We start from the raw sequence: 16,461 nt of genomic DNA on the forward strand, positions 1-16,461 counted from the left end.
TTATCCAAAAATATTAACAGCTCATTTTTTCCAAAATTAATTGTTTTACAATATACTGAGACATTGATATAACATTAGGTCAATTACATCAACACCATCCATATAATCATTATACTGTCATATAATAGTAGGCTTATTAGTAACATTCTACCATCCCTTCTTTTGGGCCTTCTTCACTGGAAACCAACCAATTGACAATAAAAACACCCTCTCTCTTTTCCTGTTTAGACTCCAGAACCACCATAATGTATTACTTCACAAAATGAATGAGGATGCTATGTACGAATGTAAATGAAGTGTAGTCTCAGGTCAACCATTCCTGAGATGTGTGGTTAATTGAAACCCAACAACCAAAGAACTCTGTTAACCATGATCTAGTATTCAAATCTGTATAAAAGTAACTGCCTTTAATAGGATTTGAACCTTAGAATTCTCAACTTCAAAATGAGCTGATACGAATTAGCTGATTCAGCTAGTAGGAATCATACTTTTGTCTATTGACAAATATTTTCCTGGTGTATCTAGTGTATAATAATGTTTGGAAAGTCTATTTGCATGGTTAATGTGCAGTTGAATTCATACACATGGGTTGTAATTAATTGGGTTTGTTAAGTTTTGAAAAGTTTGTGGTCTCAATTATGTGAAAAAATCTCAAAATGGTTTGAAAATGGTTGATTATGTATTCTGTCAAACCATTGGCAGCAATGGTTTTTATTGGTCCACCAATAACTGGCAATAGTGGCTGTCTTGATATGTCCCATGTTTATAAGAATGGTTATGAATGTTTGCGTTTTTGCAACTGTAACATTCGTCCACCATCTAAGATTATATCTTCCTGTTTCCAGACTTTCAAAATTAGCAGGAGACATAATTTTATCAGCATATATATTAGTGTACTTTACCATCATTTCTAACAGTGAAGTAGTGAAGAAGAGTTTGAAATGTGCAACTGCAGATGAGTTACAGGGAGGACCATGTTTTATTCCAAGTAAATGTATGATGAAAACCTGGAACATTATCCTAAGTAACTTTTACCACTTGCTTTCATCAGATGAAGAATCACTGATACTGTGACTATGACTAGTTAGTTAACTGCAAGGTTGACCCCTAGGCCCAGGCCTGCTACTCACACTAGTTGAAAAACTATCATCACCATCATCTGACTCAATAAAGAGTAATGAAATATTATTTTTAATGGCTGAAAGGACAGGAAGATCATTTACTGGACCATATGTCAGATCTACATCTGTATCATATACATCGCTACTGTTTACATTCTGACATCAGATAAAACGTCATTAAAATCATCTTCTTCTAAAACTCATCTCACAGCATTGTCACTAGGTGGTGAACATGAGCAAGTCATCATTAAAAAAACATAATTTTTTTATAAACAAAAGGCACAAACTAAAGCATAAAACTAAGTGTAAACACAACCCATCTTAACCTAAACTGAAAACGATGTAAACGCACTTGAAAAACATATGATTCACTGCCTACCAAATCATCATTGATATACGTATAATAAATGAATAAAAATCATGTATTTATTAGAAAGAACATGGCTTTCTGTATATTTTGATATTATATAACAGGAAAACCAAGCATAATTTATACTCTTTAAGAATAATTTTATAAACGTCTTAAAAACTGAACACTGGGATTCAAAGGGGTAAGCTCACTTCCATCGCCACAGATTTTACACAAAGTATAATTAATTTATGGTTTAAAGTTATTTTTCTTTTAGTAAATAACTTGCAATAAATACAATTTAGTTTTTATATAAATTACAGTAAATGTTTCTACAGATGCAGATGTAAACAGTTTATATTTCATTAACTGGTCTTTATTTTCAACCATCTGTTGCATCATTCATAATCAATAGTAAATTGAATTTATTCATTTCATCTTCCATATAAAAATCCTTTTCTGTGATTGCTATATAAATAAATATTTACTCACTTTAAAATTTTATCCAGTGTCCACTTGTGACAAGCAAAAACAAAAAGCTTCCTCATTTTAAGTTCACCAATTAAATCAAGTAAAATCCAAGGCAAAAACTGATGTGGAGTCTTCATTTTATCAAAAGGTACAAAATTTCTGAGGATCAAACACTCCAAAACCTGTAATATGATTATTCAGAATCAGATAATAAAAATCTCAAAAGACAATTATCAAGATAGAAAATTCAAGTACTATTAACATAGATAACTTTATAAACAACCTACACAGAGTTAAAAATAACACCATCTCCTGAATCATTTCTCTTAAAAAAACTCAGTATACTGTCCATATTTTTAACACATACTTACTGTTAGAATGTTTGCCACAAAAATTTCTGCTATAAAAGTACAACTGAAATGAATAGATATATTTACATATATTCTAAAGCCCTAATAACATATAGTCTGCAGCCCTACTGGAAAGTTATACAAAAAATTCATTTTCTGAACCTAGTGATACACTTAAAAACCAGTGGTTTTAAAATAATAATTTCAAAGCACTCAAAGATTAAGCTTTATTATTTACATAGTGTACATATTAAACCATTATTTTTAATTTTTTATGGTCGTCACTTAAATAGATTTAAAAATTACATGAATATCATAATTAAATCTACCTTGCAACATCTTGTCTTGTATCTAATAATGTTTCAGGAACCAAGGACCAACAGTTGTTTAACTAATTCATTACTATTGTGCAGTGATATATTATTTATCCACAATAAGCCCTGCCATCACATAAGATTTGCAGGCTACTTTTAAGAATAAAAAAAAGAAAATAACTTTATAATAATACTCATTTACACCTAGATATATCAATAAATGGAAGATTTGGTAGTAGTAAAAAATAAACACTTGGTTTTACAGATTTATTTATTAACCTATAACAGGCATGTTAAACACACGGCCTGCATGCAGCATATAGCCTGCCTGCCAGGAACTGTTCTGCAGCCCGCCAAGTTTGATAACCAATACATTTATTTAACTTTTGACAATACTGGATTCTTTAATTAAAATTATAAGTATAAATTCCTTAATGAAACAAAATTAGTTTGAAAAAAGCTGTGTATAAAAAAACTGTATTGCAAAATACTGATTGTAAATGCTCCAAAGTACTAAACATTGACATGTTTTAAAAAATTTTACTAAAATTGTAAATTATATTTGCGCATGTGGACTTAATCACAGTCAATTTAGTAAATTTCTAGAAGACATAGGAAGTGAATACACCGATCTACCTTATCACACAGAAATTTGATGGCTTTCCATTCATAAAGTTTTAAAGCAATTCTTTCAATTGCTGAATGAAAATATCATTTTTTTAGAATCCAAAAACTATGAATGTGAAATATTAAAAGATGTTCAATGGATAAAAGATCTGGCTTTTACTGCTGACATTAGAAATCACCTTAGTCAATTTAATCTCAAACTACAAAGCAAACAGCATGTGGTTACCATCTGACTCGACAATATCAACATTTTCAAACAGAAATTATTACTCTGGCAAAAATAAATTCAAAAACAAAATTTATCTCACTCTGAATCTTGCTAGTCATTATTAAAAAAAATCACCACAATTGAAGTTTTCAGAATATGCCAACGAAATTAAATTGCTAGAAAATGAATTCCAAAGAAGATTTTTGGAGTTTAAGTAATGTGAAAATCGATTTCAATTTTACTTCTGCTTTGTCCATTGATGTTGAAACTTGATGAAAATTTATAACTGGAACTAACTGAAATTCAGTGCGATTCCGTATTCAAACAAAAATATATGGATGTTGGGATTCCACATTTCTATAATTATTTATCACCAGAGCAATTTCCCAATGTGTTATTAGCAATTAAACATATTTTATCTCTGTTTGGTAGCACATATTTGTGCGAACAACTACTTTCCACTTTAAAAAAAACAAAACTGCGGTAAGATCAAGATTCACAGACAAGCATGTGCAAACAATTTTAAAAATAACTACAGCTCAACAAATTCAACCAAATTTTGAAGATTTGGTTAATGCAAAACACTGCTAAGTTTATTAAAAAAATATATATATTTTATTTAAATCATGTTAAATTGAAAAAAATAAATGTTCCTATATACATATGTATTTTTTAATATGTTTATATTCTGTATATTATTATTTTGTATGTATTGGTTTGTTTAGAATGTTATGCTTCATCTTTATTTCCATTTGTTTTTTTTTCTGCTTTGCAGCCTGCAATTTAATATATAATACTTAATATGGCCTTTGGTGGTTAACAAGTTTGACATGTCTTAGGGTCAGTCCGTTTCAAATCGTCCAGCTAAAAATTAAAATGCAACCATGGGTCAGAATGTCATGAAAATTTTATTTTTTCTATTTGCCATTCTTACTAACCATGTAAAATTTTAATTTGATAACTTAAATACTTTTTAGTTATTCATTTTTTTAATTTGTTAAAAAATAAGTTTTCGTTGTTTCCAAGGCTTTTAGTGATTGTAATGTTAATTTAGTAAAAAAACTCATAACTCTGTCAATTTTCATCATATCACAATGGTTTTTTTCACAAAAAATGTTCAAAAAATATACAGAATAAGGTAAAAATCCATTTAGCAACTTATTTCTTAATTACTGCAGTAGATATAAGCTCAAACCTGAATTTCAAAAATTTTTTGAAGAAAAAAATTTTTTAAATGCAATTTAAGATAAAAGATAAAAAGACACTACAGTAACCAAAATATTTTTTTTTATATATATATATATAATCCTAAAAGTACGAGCAAGTAGTTTCTGGAAGAAAATTTGTAATTTTATGACTGCCAGTACATTTAATACATAATGAAACAACTGACAAATAATTCACATTAATATGATGTAACTCGAGATAGTATCAAGATCGTACAAACCAATTTATGGTTCATTTCTAAACTATGCATTACTTACTGTATTTAATTTAGCACGTAAAATCATATACAGTATAAGTTTGTTTACAAAGTACCATTTTTTAAACATTAAGACCTGAAAGTGTATAATTTAATTTTAACTAAACTTTAAAAGTTACAACTGAATAAAATCAGTATATAAAAGAAGAACTTACAAAGTCTTCCAAAAATCCTGACATAGGCTCATTTGCTATTTCCACCTGTTAAGTCAGTGGAATTACAGAAATGTTTCTTACAATAAAACTGTTTTGAACAAAATGCCAACACCTTGTTATTTACGGACTTGTGTTTGTTTTAACATCTTGTTGCACTGAAGGTTGATTGAACTAATTTCCCTCTCAGGAAAATAATAAACATTCTCCCGGATGCTTTTGTGACGGGATTGACACATGAAATTATGTTGCTCAGAAGAATCAAGCAAATATCTTCTTTTGAGGGCCAGTGAAAAGAGGGAGCAGGCCTGTGGGGATGTAGAAATTTAACTTTAATGTTAACCTTCATTTTCATCTTCATGTTTTGATAAAACTAATCCAAAAAACCACTGTCAACATAAGTGCAGGCAATGTAGCTGTGCACACCATCAGACATCTTCACTGATGGGTTTTCTCCAGAACTGAGAACTGTGCAGAAGTTTTCATCAAAACTTATACATTTTGCTGCGATTGAGCCTACAGATTTGTGTTCAGGGTGGTGAAAACTACGTGTCCCAGGAACTATCTTTGCTTTGGAGAAACGAGCCTAGCATGCTACTTATCATAGTTTCTTTTTTAATCATTATGAATTTTATTTTTTATTTTTGTCTTGCAAAAATCAAAGAATTTTTGGGCCATTATCAATACCATTACCAAGACTACGTTGAAGACTTGCTTTTGTCACAATGCACTTGACAGTGCCACCAACACCGTCACAAGGTGACTTCCCATAGCTGACGGCAAAAAAAGATGTAGCAAGGTTTTTATACTGTACTGCACATACATCACTATAGTCATGCTTTTCACCTCTGGAAAACATTTTTCAAGTATTCAACAACAACCTTTTGTGTTTCACGAACAAATGGTACATCACACTCCAAGTCATCAGACACTATGCACAAACTAAAAACTATTAGGTCTTCATCGTTGTCATGACATGTGTAGATCACAACTGGATGAAGGGAACAGCAATTGCTTGTCCAATGATATCCCTGGGCTTCATTTTGCAAAACAAAAAAAATAGTTTTCACTAAAATCAATAAGAACAATGGCTTCATCTATTTTCAGATTGCTTTTGATTTTTTTCAAATATCTGGCCTGAGATTTTGTAATGAAAGAGTGAGGTATTAGTTTTTCTAGGCGTTCAACTAAGATTTCCAGATATTTTTCTAATGTTATGGTGAACTGCACCTGTTGATTTCTGTCAGTAGATATCCAAGCGGAACATGACACCTCGTCATTAGGAAACCACTCTTCGAATTTCTCCATAATGAATGATTTTAGATTGTGACTTGAAGGGTAGTTTGAGCAGTGCCATTACACACAGTCTCTGTCTCTTGAACATACTAACTTCTCAATTAGTTCATTGTAGTTTTCTTTGACTGAAAAAGCGTAAAACAGTAGTGAAACATTTTTATGAATATAGACATAAACAAAATGTGTACCAGCAGTACCTGCTAGTACACACCATTTTGGTTGGAGCATGCAGAACTTGAACAGTCCAATTTTAAGACCTGGGTGTTTAAACTTGAAAGCGGAATACAGCTCATTCAAATTTCCTAACAATAACACTTTTTGCATTTATCATTTTTTTGCAATTCTTATTTTATTTTCAGCACCTGGCAAGACTTGCGAATATTCACCACTTTGGTAAAAGCTTTTGACAAGCTTAATCACATTTTCATTGAATGGATGTCCTTTTCTTGGCTCAGGTGGTGCAATTATACCCTTATCTTTAAAGAAGATCCTTAGCCTTACATGCAGTATACTCACTCACAGTGAATTCTTCACTAACTTTTTTCTGTCCATGAAGCAGGAACTATGGTTAAAATTTGTATTTTTTTCTTCGTGAAGTAATAACATTAAACTTTTCTTTCATTAAGTCTATTAGTCTGTTCATATCCTTTACTTTTTGTTCAATTTCTTCTTTCATCAATGCAAGTAGAGAAATTTTTTTACCAATATATTACATAAAACAACCTAAAATTATAAGAGTCCATATACTAAAACAAAATGTCCATATACAAAACAAAAAGTCTTAGTAGATTACGCTACAAGAATTTCAATCATGACTATAATAGAAATTTTAGAAAAGTTGCCTGAGAATATGAAAATAGATTTACACTGCACTTAAATGATAAAAAATACACGCACATTAAATACTGATTGATAATTATATTACAAAAGACAGATGAAAATTCATAATTATGGTAATTGAATGAAGTCTAAATGTTATTTACTCTATGAATCAAGTTAATGGATAATAAGTTATCATATGCCATCAAAAACTATAGGCTACATAAATTTTAATACATATCTAACATATTTTTAAAATAAATTCAAACAATTAATTTGTAAAGGAATTTACCTGACTCATTGAAATACATTTTATAAGAATCCCTAATTTGCATTGCTTTAACTGTACTTCCGCTTTTGGATTTAGGTACGTCCTCATATGGACACTGACTCTGGTATCAAAAATGGTTTTCAAACCCTTGCATTGTATAATTTGAACCTTCCAAGTCAATAACTATATTATGGAATAAAATTATACCCTTAACAAATCGTATAGCTTCCTCCAGTTCCATTTCAATAGTTTTTTTCAAAAGTCTCAATTTTGAGACTTACTATAAAAGCACATTTGCTTTTATAGCAATTGTCATTATTTTTTAGGACAATAGAACAAACACTAAAATTAGTTAAAAACTAGTCTAGATAATATTATTTTGAAAAATTAATACAACTTAATTCAGAACTTACTTCAAGAACTTTTTCTTGTGATTTTAGTTCTTGATCAGCAAGAAGTGGCAGCACACCTCGAACCCAATACAAAGGAAGTTTGGGATGTGTTGGATATCTATCAAGCAATTCAGTCAGACATTGTACAAGCATTTTACGCACAGACACTGAAATATCTCTGCATTTTGACACTAATACCTGAAACAAAATTATTACTATCAAAGATATATAGCTCTCATATTAATTAATGACAATTGTTTGTACAACTCAAAAAAAAACCAAAATTACTCAAACCAAAATTACCAACTCAAAAATAACCAAAATTTTATGATGATTCTTTCAGAACTCAACAAATCTGAAATCAGGTTATCACAAAAGTAGTTTTGTTGCGTTTTTCAGAAGGGATTTTTCAGCAGTTCACCTTAAAGCTTTAAAATTCCAAGGGCAATAGGTAGCAAAATGACTGTTCATGCAAGAAGCCAAATTTGATAATACAATAAATTTCTATATAAAAAAAAAGCAATTCAGCAACAGGTAGTTTCAATGTACTGATTTTTAACAAAATTTACAGAAGTAATTAGCACATGATACTTATTTCCTACATAAATCCACCAGAAGAACTGATAAAACTCTACAATTCTTTGTCACAACTGCAATTCATCATTACTTGCTCAAATATAATGTACACCTGTTACCAATAATACTATATTCTGAATTAAATTTCATTAAATATTTAAAAACATAATGGAGTAAAGGAGATATGAGATTGTAAAACTAAATTAAAATAATGTTTCAAAGAACAACAAAAAACAGAATAAACCAAATATAATATAATCTTTAACATGCAATAATAAACTGATAGCCTTATTTTAGATTCACTTACAATATCCTGGCAGAAATCTTTCTAAAACACAGATATGTAAACACACACACTGAACAACAAAATAATTATATTGTCCCATAAAATAATATATTTGCACAAGTAACTAATATCACAAACAAATTTTTCAATGGAAACATAAGGCAGTATAACAATACATAGACATACCATAGATTAAACTTCTTTACAGAATACTAGTACAATGGACAAATTCCGGTTTTACACATTTTAAGATTAAAAACAAGGATACTCTAATCAGAAAATTCAATTATTCATTGAAAAAAATGATTATTGTATTTGTTTACGTGCCACTGGCTAACTAGTATATGGTCTACTGTTATAGATAAATTTTCTTTTTTATTAGTTAAATTATTAATAGAGCCTGAAGGTTATACAAATACAGCCGTAAAGACTCTTTTACTTCACTTGTTTTAATCACAGTTTATCACATAAATTAAATTTTTGGATTTGGATGAACTGACTGATGAACTCTTGTTGAAGTTAAACTTCATTAACATTAATAACTGAAAATAATTCATAGCTAAAAACTTTCTTGCATCTGATTAGACTGAACTGTGGCCAAATGTTCTGTAATACTGTAATCCAAAGTTTAAATTTGATCAAAACTATTTAAATTAAATTTGGATTTTAATGTTTGTGTTACTACTGTGCTGTAGTTCAATCAGTACTGTTATCACAGAACTGGAAGGCCGACACAGAAACTTCTTTTGTTAATATTTAATACATCAGTAATTATTTTTCACATGCATAACACTAAAATAATGCAAGCAATACAAAAGTACAAACTAAAGAATGAAAGCAAGACTGCATTTCAATAACTTAAATTACGAAAATGTAGTTATGATACAAAAAACACAAAACTACACTAACCTCAAGCCTTTTTTCAGTCATCCATTTGCTACTTAGCAAAAATACATTTGCTAGAACTTGCAATGCTGATTTCCTCACAAATACCTTTGGATCTTCAACAAACAACTCCAACATGTCGAAAATGGCTTTTACTCCAGGTAATGGATCAAATTCTCTAGCTTCTTCTATATCAAAATGCAACAAAAATTTATGCATATCAAAAAACTCCTTTTTATACAAGTCACTTTCTTCAGTCAGGTCTGTATTTTCAAATGGCTGTAAAAATATTGATTCAACTTCTTGTTTCATTCCTGGATTATTTGAAGAAACAACACTTGCAATAATTGATAAAGATTTAGCTCTTACAGTAGCAGACAGATCTAAACAACGTGAAAAGACAACAGCCAACAAGAATTTATGAGAAGAAAATAGAGAATATCTTATATACAATGTATTCCCTACATTACCTGAAGAATTGTGTGATGTTTGAAAATCATCAGCTTCAGAAGAAAATTTCTCTTCAGTAAACAAGAGTTTGCTGACCAGTTCTAAACCAGTGATTCTGTTTTTTACTTCATCATTATGGCATAACTTCATAATCCAAACAACAACCTCTGAATAGAAACTATATGGTAATACACTCATTACTTCATAAATTATCTGTACTCCTTTCGCTCTGGCTTCTGCTCTATCAGGTAATCTCACACACAAATGTTGAATTAATGCTTTTACACCCACATACGCTTTTTCTTTTATAGACATCAATAATTTTTTAATAAAAAGTACTGAATGATCTTTAATAATGACAGCCTCTTTGGCAGTAATTAAAGAACCACGCTGATCAACAATAAAAATGCTAGGTAAAAGTTCTCGCATAATTAACTTAACAGTTTCTTGAACATCACCATGTTCTGGATCACAGAGATTCCTTAATACAATATAGGCATTATGTGCTAATGAAGTAGTTGAAGGCTGTGATGGTGAATTTACTAAGAAATTAGACACTCTCTTTTCCAGTCTCGTCATAAGGACAAGAATTTGAATTGTTAATATCAAAGAATCTCTTTCATGTTTTAATTGAAATCGCTGTAATAAATAAAGCATATCATTTAACAATATATTTAAACTTTTGGTAAGAGTTACTTTACTGGAGCCTGTGATACAAACTTCATTTTCTGTGTCATCACTACTATCACTATCACATGTATTTCTTCTGGATGTTTTCGCTCTTGTTGTCTGTTTATTACTTCCCGAATCAAGAAGTGAACACATCTTCAGACTCTCAACAGCATGAGCATATAAAACAGGGTTAAATATATTATACACTTTGCTACCAGGAATGGAGAGAAGAATGAAATATAGATTTGTAGCACCTAAGCATACTTGCCTTACGTTTTCATCTAAGGAATTAATCTTTCCTTGATGTATAAATGTGCTAAGAAGACATAATAATGGCTTATGCTGAATGCTTAAATTAAGTAAGTTTTGCCAGGATTTGTTTCCTGCAGAAATAGTAGAACAGCTTCTCAACAATGAAGAAACATCACTTAATCTAGTCGAATGGTTTACTTCACTAATTACACTACTACATAATTCCGATGTAGCTAACCACTGTTTCACACAGGCACAAGTTTCGTTCATCAACTGTCTAATTGGAATATTTTCCAAATGCAATTCATATTCTACAGGTAAATCAGCCGGTTCTGCAAACTGATTATTCCAGATCTCTGTAACCCAATCAACCGGTAATAGTTCAAGTTGAAACTTGCCAAATACATCAATTAATTCCATTTTAAATATTAAATTTTAACAACACTCAACGTTGGATAACCATCATGCATAAACATGAACCGCCAAATCTAACGGACCTCCTATCCACAACTGACTGCTAACAGAGAGAACAAATAAATCTGTCAAAGAGATTGTATTACACCAAAAACTTACATTTTAAAAATAAATATCAAAAATATTTGAATATCAAACTGTACACTGCGTAAAAATTTTTATAGATTATCTTCATCTAATAAAAAATCTTAATATTAAAAAAATGTGAAAATTAAACAAACCACCATTTTTACTCAGTATTGCACCGAAAAGACCGTATGTGTATTATTATTTGTCCACTTATTTTTCTAAACGTAAAAAGAATTCTCTAATCTGCATTTGTACTACTACAAAGCTGAACAATTATCTCAAAATTTACTTAGTTATTTTCAATAACATGTCCCCCATGAGGTAAAATATAGTTGGGATATTATAATCTTAGTAGTTTTTGTATAACCTATACGAGTTAAAACTTTTTTGGCAGTATGTGAGTTGTGGGGCTAAAATCGTTTGATTGCTAATTATTTTCATTTTTTTCTGTCATGTTCATTCAAAAAGTACTTCGTGTTAACAGTAAACGTATTAATAAGTACTTGTGTAGGTGTAAATCGTCATTGAGTAATTACGACTCTAATGAGAATAAGACTCACTTTGGTTTCCAAACTGTTGATGAGAGAGAGAAATCATCTAAAGTGCATGCAGTGTTCGAATCGGTTGCTAAAAATTACGATGTAATGAACGATGCCATGAGTTTCGGCGTACATAGACTTTGGAAGGATATATTTATGGCCCGTTTAAGCCCTACCCACGGTACTCATCTTTTAGATGTAGCAGGAGGCACAGGAGACATTGCTTTCCGCTTTTTGAAATACTTAAATACGTTGTCACCTAATCCTAGTACCAAAGAAATAAAGGGTAAAGTTACTGTTTCAGACATTAATCAGCATATGTTGGATATAGGTAAGAAAAGGGCTGAGAAGTTGGGTTATAGAACTGGTGAAAATATTGATTGGTTGCTTGCCGATGCGGAACAGTTGCCCATTGAAAACGATACATATTCTGCTTACACTATAGCATTTGGCATTAGAAATGTCACTCATATAGATAAAGTTTTAGATGAAGCTTATAGAGTTCTAAAACCTGGAGGACGTTTTATGTGTTTAGAATTTAGCCATGTAAATAATGATTTTCTTCAGTGGGTTTACGACCAATACTCTTTTCAGTTGATACCTGTGATGGGACAAGTAATTGCTGGTGAGTGGAAGCCATATCAATATTTAGTAGAGAGCATTCGCCAGTTCCCCAACCAGGAACATTTCAAAGCGATGATACAGTCAGCTGGATTTAGTCAAGTGACGTATGAAAATATAACTTTTGGTGTTGTTGCTATTCATTCAGGGTTTAAGTTGTAGGAAAAATGGGCTTGTGTAATTCAGTTTTATGTTTACTATTTATGATTTCATTTATTTCTTGATAGCCTAAGTGTTTGTTTATTTTTAATTCTATAAAGTGTTATTTTGCAAAATACATTTTATGGATTTTGGTTTCATGAGTCATTTACTGGATTTATTTGTTCCTTACTTAATATTTAGGAACATTTCATTTTTGTAAATCAGTCATGGATTTTATTGACACGCGCTGCTCCATACTATATATTTTGTGGTGGTTTTGTTATTGATCCTAATAAAGAAGAAAATCATCAATTAAAAAAAGGAAAACCATAAAGTTAATAAAAGATTTGAACACAAAAAACTTATTTTCCTTTCCACAAATAGTTACATTGAACTCAAATACTACAATCAATCTTTTTTAAAAATTCTGAAAAATTACTTGATCGCCTTCAATTTTTTTACTACTAAGCATATCATAGTAGATATACTTAGGATCAGGAAAAGATATAGATGTCAGACAGTCGGTGCAAGGTCAAACTCTGTGCCTTATTATCTATTATCAATACTCTTTTCAATTAGCAATCAGTTTTGTGAGTTGTGACCTGTTCAGATGCTAATCTATTGTGTGGGGAGATATTAGGATTAAGAGAAGAATAAACAATACCTTAGTAGTCAAAGTTGGACTCTGCATCAGCCATTGAAGATAACATATTGCTCTTCATAAGTGATTATCTGTCATGCATATAACAAACAGCATAAAACATGTGTGTAGTCTCTCTGTACTGACTATATTTTTGTTTAAATATAAATTTGGCTAAGTGTCCTGTAAGATTGTGTTAAGTATTGCTATACCTTTGTAATTTATCCCTAACCACTCTTCACTGAACAGGTGTTGATAACTCATAAAACTGATTGCATGGTATAGACTTTCACCTTGCACAGGTCACCCGTTATCCAACCCTGCTTCCTGACATTTAGATCTTTTGTTTTCTTGATGGAAAGCATATTTACTATGGTAAATTAAAGTGTGAACAAAATTGAAGTGGTAAAGTAATTGCTCAAAATTACCAGATAATTCTACTTACTATTATTGGAAAACTTAAATTCCAATAAAATAACTAGTTGCAGAGTATTTGAATTATCATGCACTCTAGTAAATAAATTTACATATGATAATGGTAAGTAATTTTTAAACACTGTTTATTTTATATAAATTTATGTTCCAGAACCATTTAATGTTTCTGAACATTACATACTAGTCTAAAATTGATTTACACACTTTCACGTACATTTTTAATTTTATCACCAGTGACGGCTTTATGCCCCATTACAAAAGTATATAATTTTTATAGTCACCTTTGTGTTTGCACTATAAGTAAAGTGATCATGGGGGACAGTGACTAAAGCCAGTAGTTGCTGATAATGAATGAATTAATGTGGGTAGGATATTTGTTACAAATTAATTTTTGGTTTGACAGTTTGGTTCTTAAGTATCTGCCCACCATCTATTTTTCTATTGCAACAAGTTCAAACAGTAAGTAGTATTCAATTTACATGTTAGCTATGTATTATTTACTTAAATGTCATATTTTAAAATTAGTGAAACAATTGTTACGATTTGATAATTGTTATCTCTATTGACAGCAGAACTTATCTTTCAACTGATATCTTATCAATACTTCTTGTTTTTATTCTAGTTAGTATTTCACTTCAATTAGATCGGTTTAGAGTTTTGTGCTGCTAATTTAGATTGCATGAAATGAACATTTGGCAATTGCCATGCAGTTCTTTATGAGGCCGGGGTTCTATCAAAACATCGCCTATGTCCAAAAGGTCATAACATGATGTAAGCGCTAGACGGAGGTGGCGTTGCTATCATCATGAAGGATTAGGTTAGGTTAGCAAGTGGTTTGGATTAGGTTAGTAAGAGTAGCAGGCAGTTTGATTAAAACATTGATAAGCAACAATTGTACATGGTGGGCAGATGACTGATAAGCACAGACAGTTTTTACATAGGTATGTAAAATTCTCAGTCTGTTTCATGTAAGAATTTTTTTCTACTTAAATAACAATATATTATAAAATTGTGGCAAGAGGTAGATGTAGTAGGATCAGAGTTTTAACTAATTGTGGTTAGGTGGTGATCTGACTACCTTCCCCTATAATATGCCATCGATTACAAACGTTAATATCACCTACGATTTTGTAACTGGGAAATAAAGCAAAAAAGGTTCAATAAATCTATTATATACTGATTTATAAAAAATAATTAATTACATACTTTCATAAGATTCATTTTAATAGGTTTCATTTACTGAGCTATTGATATCACTACATTAGCTATTGGCTGTTCATAGCTTTGTGCTGTTATTATAACATATTTTTTTGTACTGTAATGATTTATTACCACAAATAAAATTTAAAGTATAATCATTCTTATATGTGTATTTTCAGTTTAATTGTACTTTTTACATTTATGTCAACAGAGCATTGAATTTCTGTAATCTTGAATAAGTAATAATGAATATATTCACAATTCATGTTGGAAGGTTATAATAAATTTTTCGTTGCAATCTTCTTAGGTAATTTCTCCACCATAAAGTTAAAAAAAAATCACTCTCATGGTATCATGCTGAGAATGTAATGCAAATTTGCCCAGAGGTTTGTGCCATGTTAAGTATGAAACATTCTTTTAAATTATTGGTCGTCTACCAAGAAAGTTCTTTCGGTTTGCTTGGAGAACAAGCAAAATTGGTATTATCCTACACTGTAAAAGAATACATCATACTGCAAGATGGCAATGCTGAGCTGTTTTGCCAGGTTCATATAGTGCAAGTCCATTAGAGATAAACCATTTAAATTATTTTAGAATTGGTTAAATGTATTATTAGTGTATAAATCATGAATATATTAATCTGAGATTAGTAGAAAAAAATTGAGTCATGCTTGTCAATAACATAAGCACAAGTTGATAACACCATCTAAAGCAGTAACAGCAACTTGCACATAATTAAGTGAATTTTGGTAATTCTTGAATTTTCCTTTATAAAAACATTAATATAAATTAGGCATAAAATCTTTATTGGATTCTAAAACTATTATGATCTCAAAGTATTAGATTGTAAATATAACTCTTCTCTCCCCAAATGATGAGAAGAGAAAGATGAATAACATCATGAAAGGTGAGCTCCAGTAACAAATGAAGTGAGAAAATATAGTCTGTACCTGTTCCATTATAGTTTATTGTTTTGAAAAAGTAATACAGGAATTAAAAGACAAATTTAAACATTGAATAACTATGCAAGGAGAAAAAATCAAGACATTAATAATTGATGGTAATGTTCTTTTGAGAGATATGAAAGATTTAGAAGAAATTCTGAATGTCATGGAATTATTCCTAGGAAACAATTTCAGTCTGAAAATAAATAAGAATAAGGCAAATATTATGCAAACTGAAAGAAAGAAGAATAGTGAGAAATTAAAATGCTAAGGTATTTGAACATATTTATACCAGAAACAGGAAATTTCATTATTTATAGATATTTTTTTTTGTCTTCAGTCATTTGACTGGTTTGATGCAGCTCTCCAAGATTCCCTATCTAGTACTAGTCGTTTCATATCTGTATACCCCCTTTATCCTACA

General features: G+C 30.3%; 2 protein-coding genes across 3 annotated transcripts in view; one reads left to right on the forward strand and one right to left on the reverse strand.

Annotated features, from left to right (window-relative positions):
* Positions 1-11,634, reverse strand: part of Cap-D3 (Chromosome associated protein D3) — an 86,891-nt gene extending 75,257 nt beyond the window's left edge. For both annotated transcript variants that reach the window (XM_075382168.1, XM_075382167.1), the window contains exons 1-3: positions 9,625-11,634; positions 7,875-8,051; positions 1,963-2,123 (exon numbers count right to left, since the gene is read on the reverse strand). In XM_075382168.1, the coding sequence (XP_075238283.1) occupies positions 1,963-2,123; positions 7,875-8,051; positions 9,625-11,394 (2,108 nt within the window). In that variant the 5' untranslated portion in view covers positions 11,395-11,634. The remainder of the gene's footprint in view (positions 1-1,962; positions 2,124-7,874; positions 8,052-9,624) is intronic.
* Positions 11,635-11,864: 230 nt separating this feature from the next.
* Coq5 (ubiquinone biosynthesis protein COQ3, mitochondrial) lies at positions 11,865-12,983 on the forward strand. Its single transcript, XM_075382170.1, has one exon. The coding sequence runs from the start codon at positions 11,970-11,972 to the stop codon at positions 12,837-12,839; it is 870 nt and encodes a 289-aa protein (XP_075238285.1). The 5' UTR covers positions 11,865-11,969; the 3' UTR covers positions 12,840-12,983.
* Positions 12,984-16,461: the final 3,478 nt, after the last annotated feature.

Source organism: Lycorma delicatula, chromosome 1 (assembly GCF_047948215.1).
Source record: "Lycorma delicatula isolate Av1 chromosome 1, ASM4794821v1, whole genome shotgun sequence".
Lineage (NCBI taxonomy): Eukaryota > Metazoa > Arthropoda > Insecta > Hemiptera > Fulgoridae > Lycorma > Lycorma delicatula.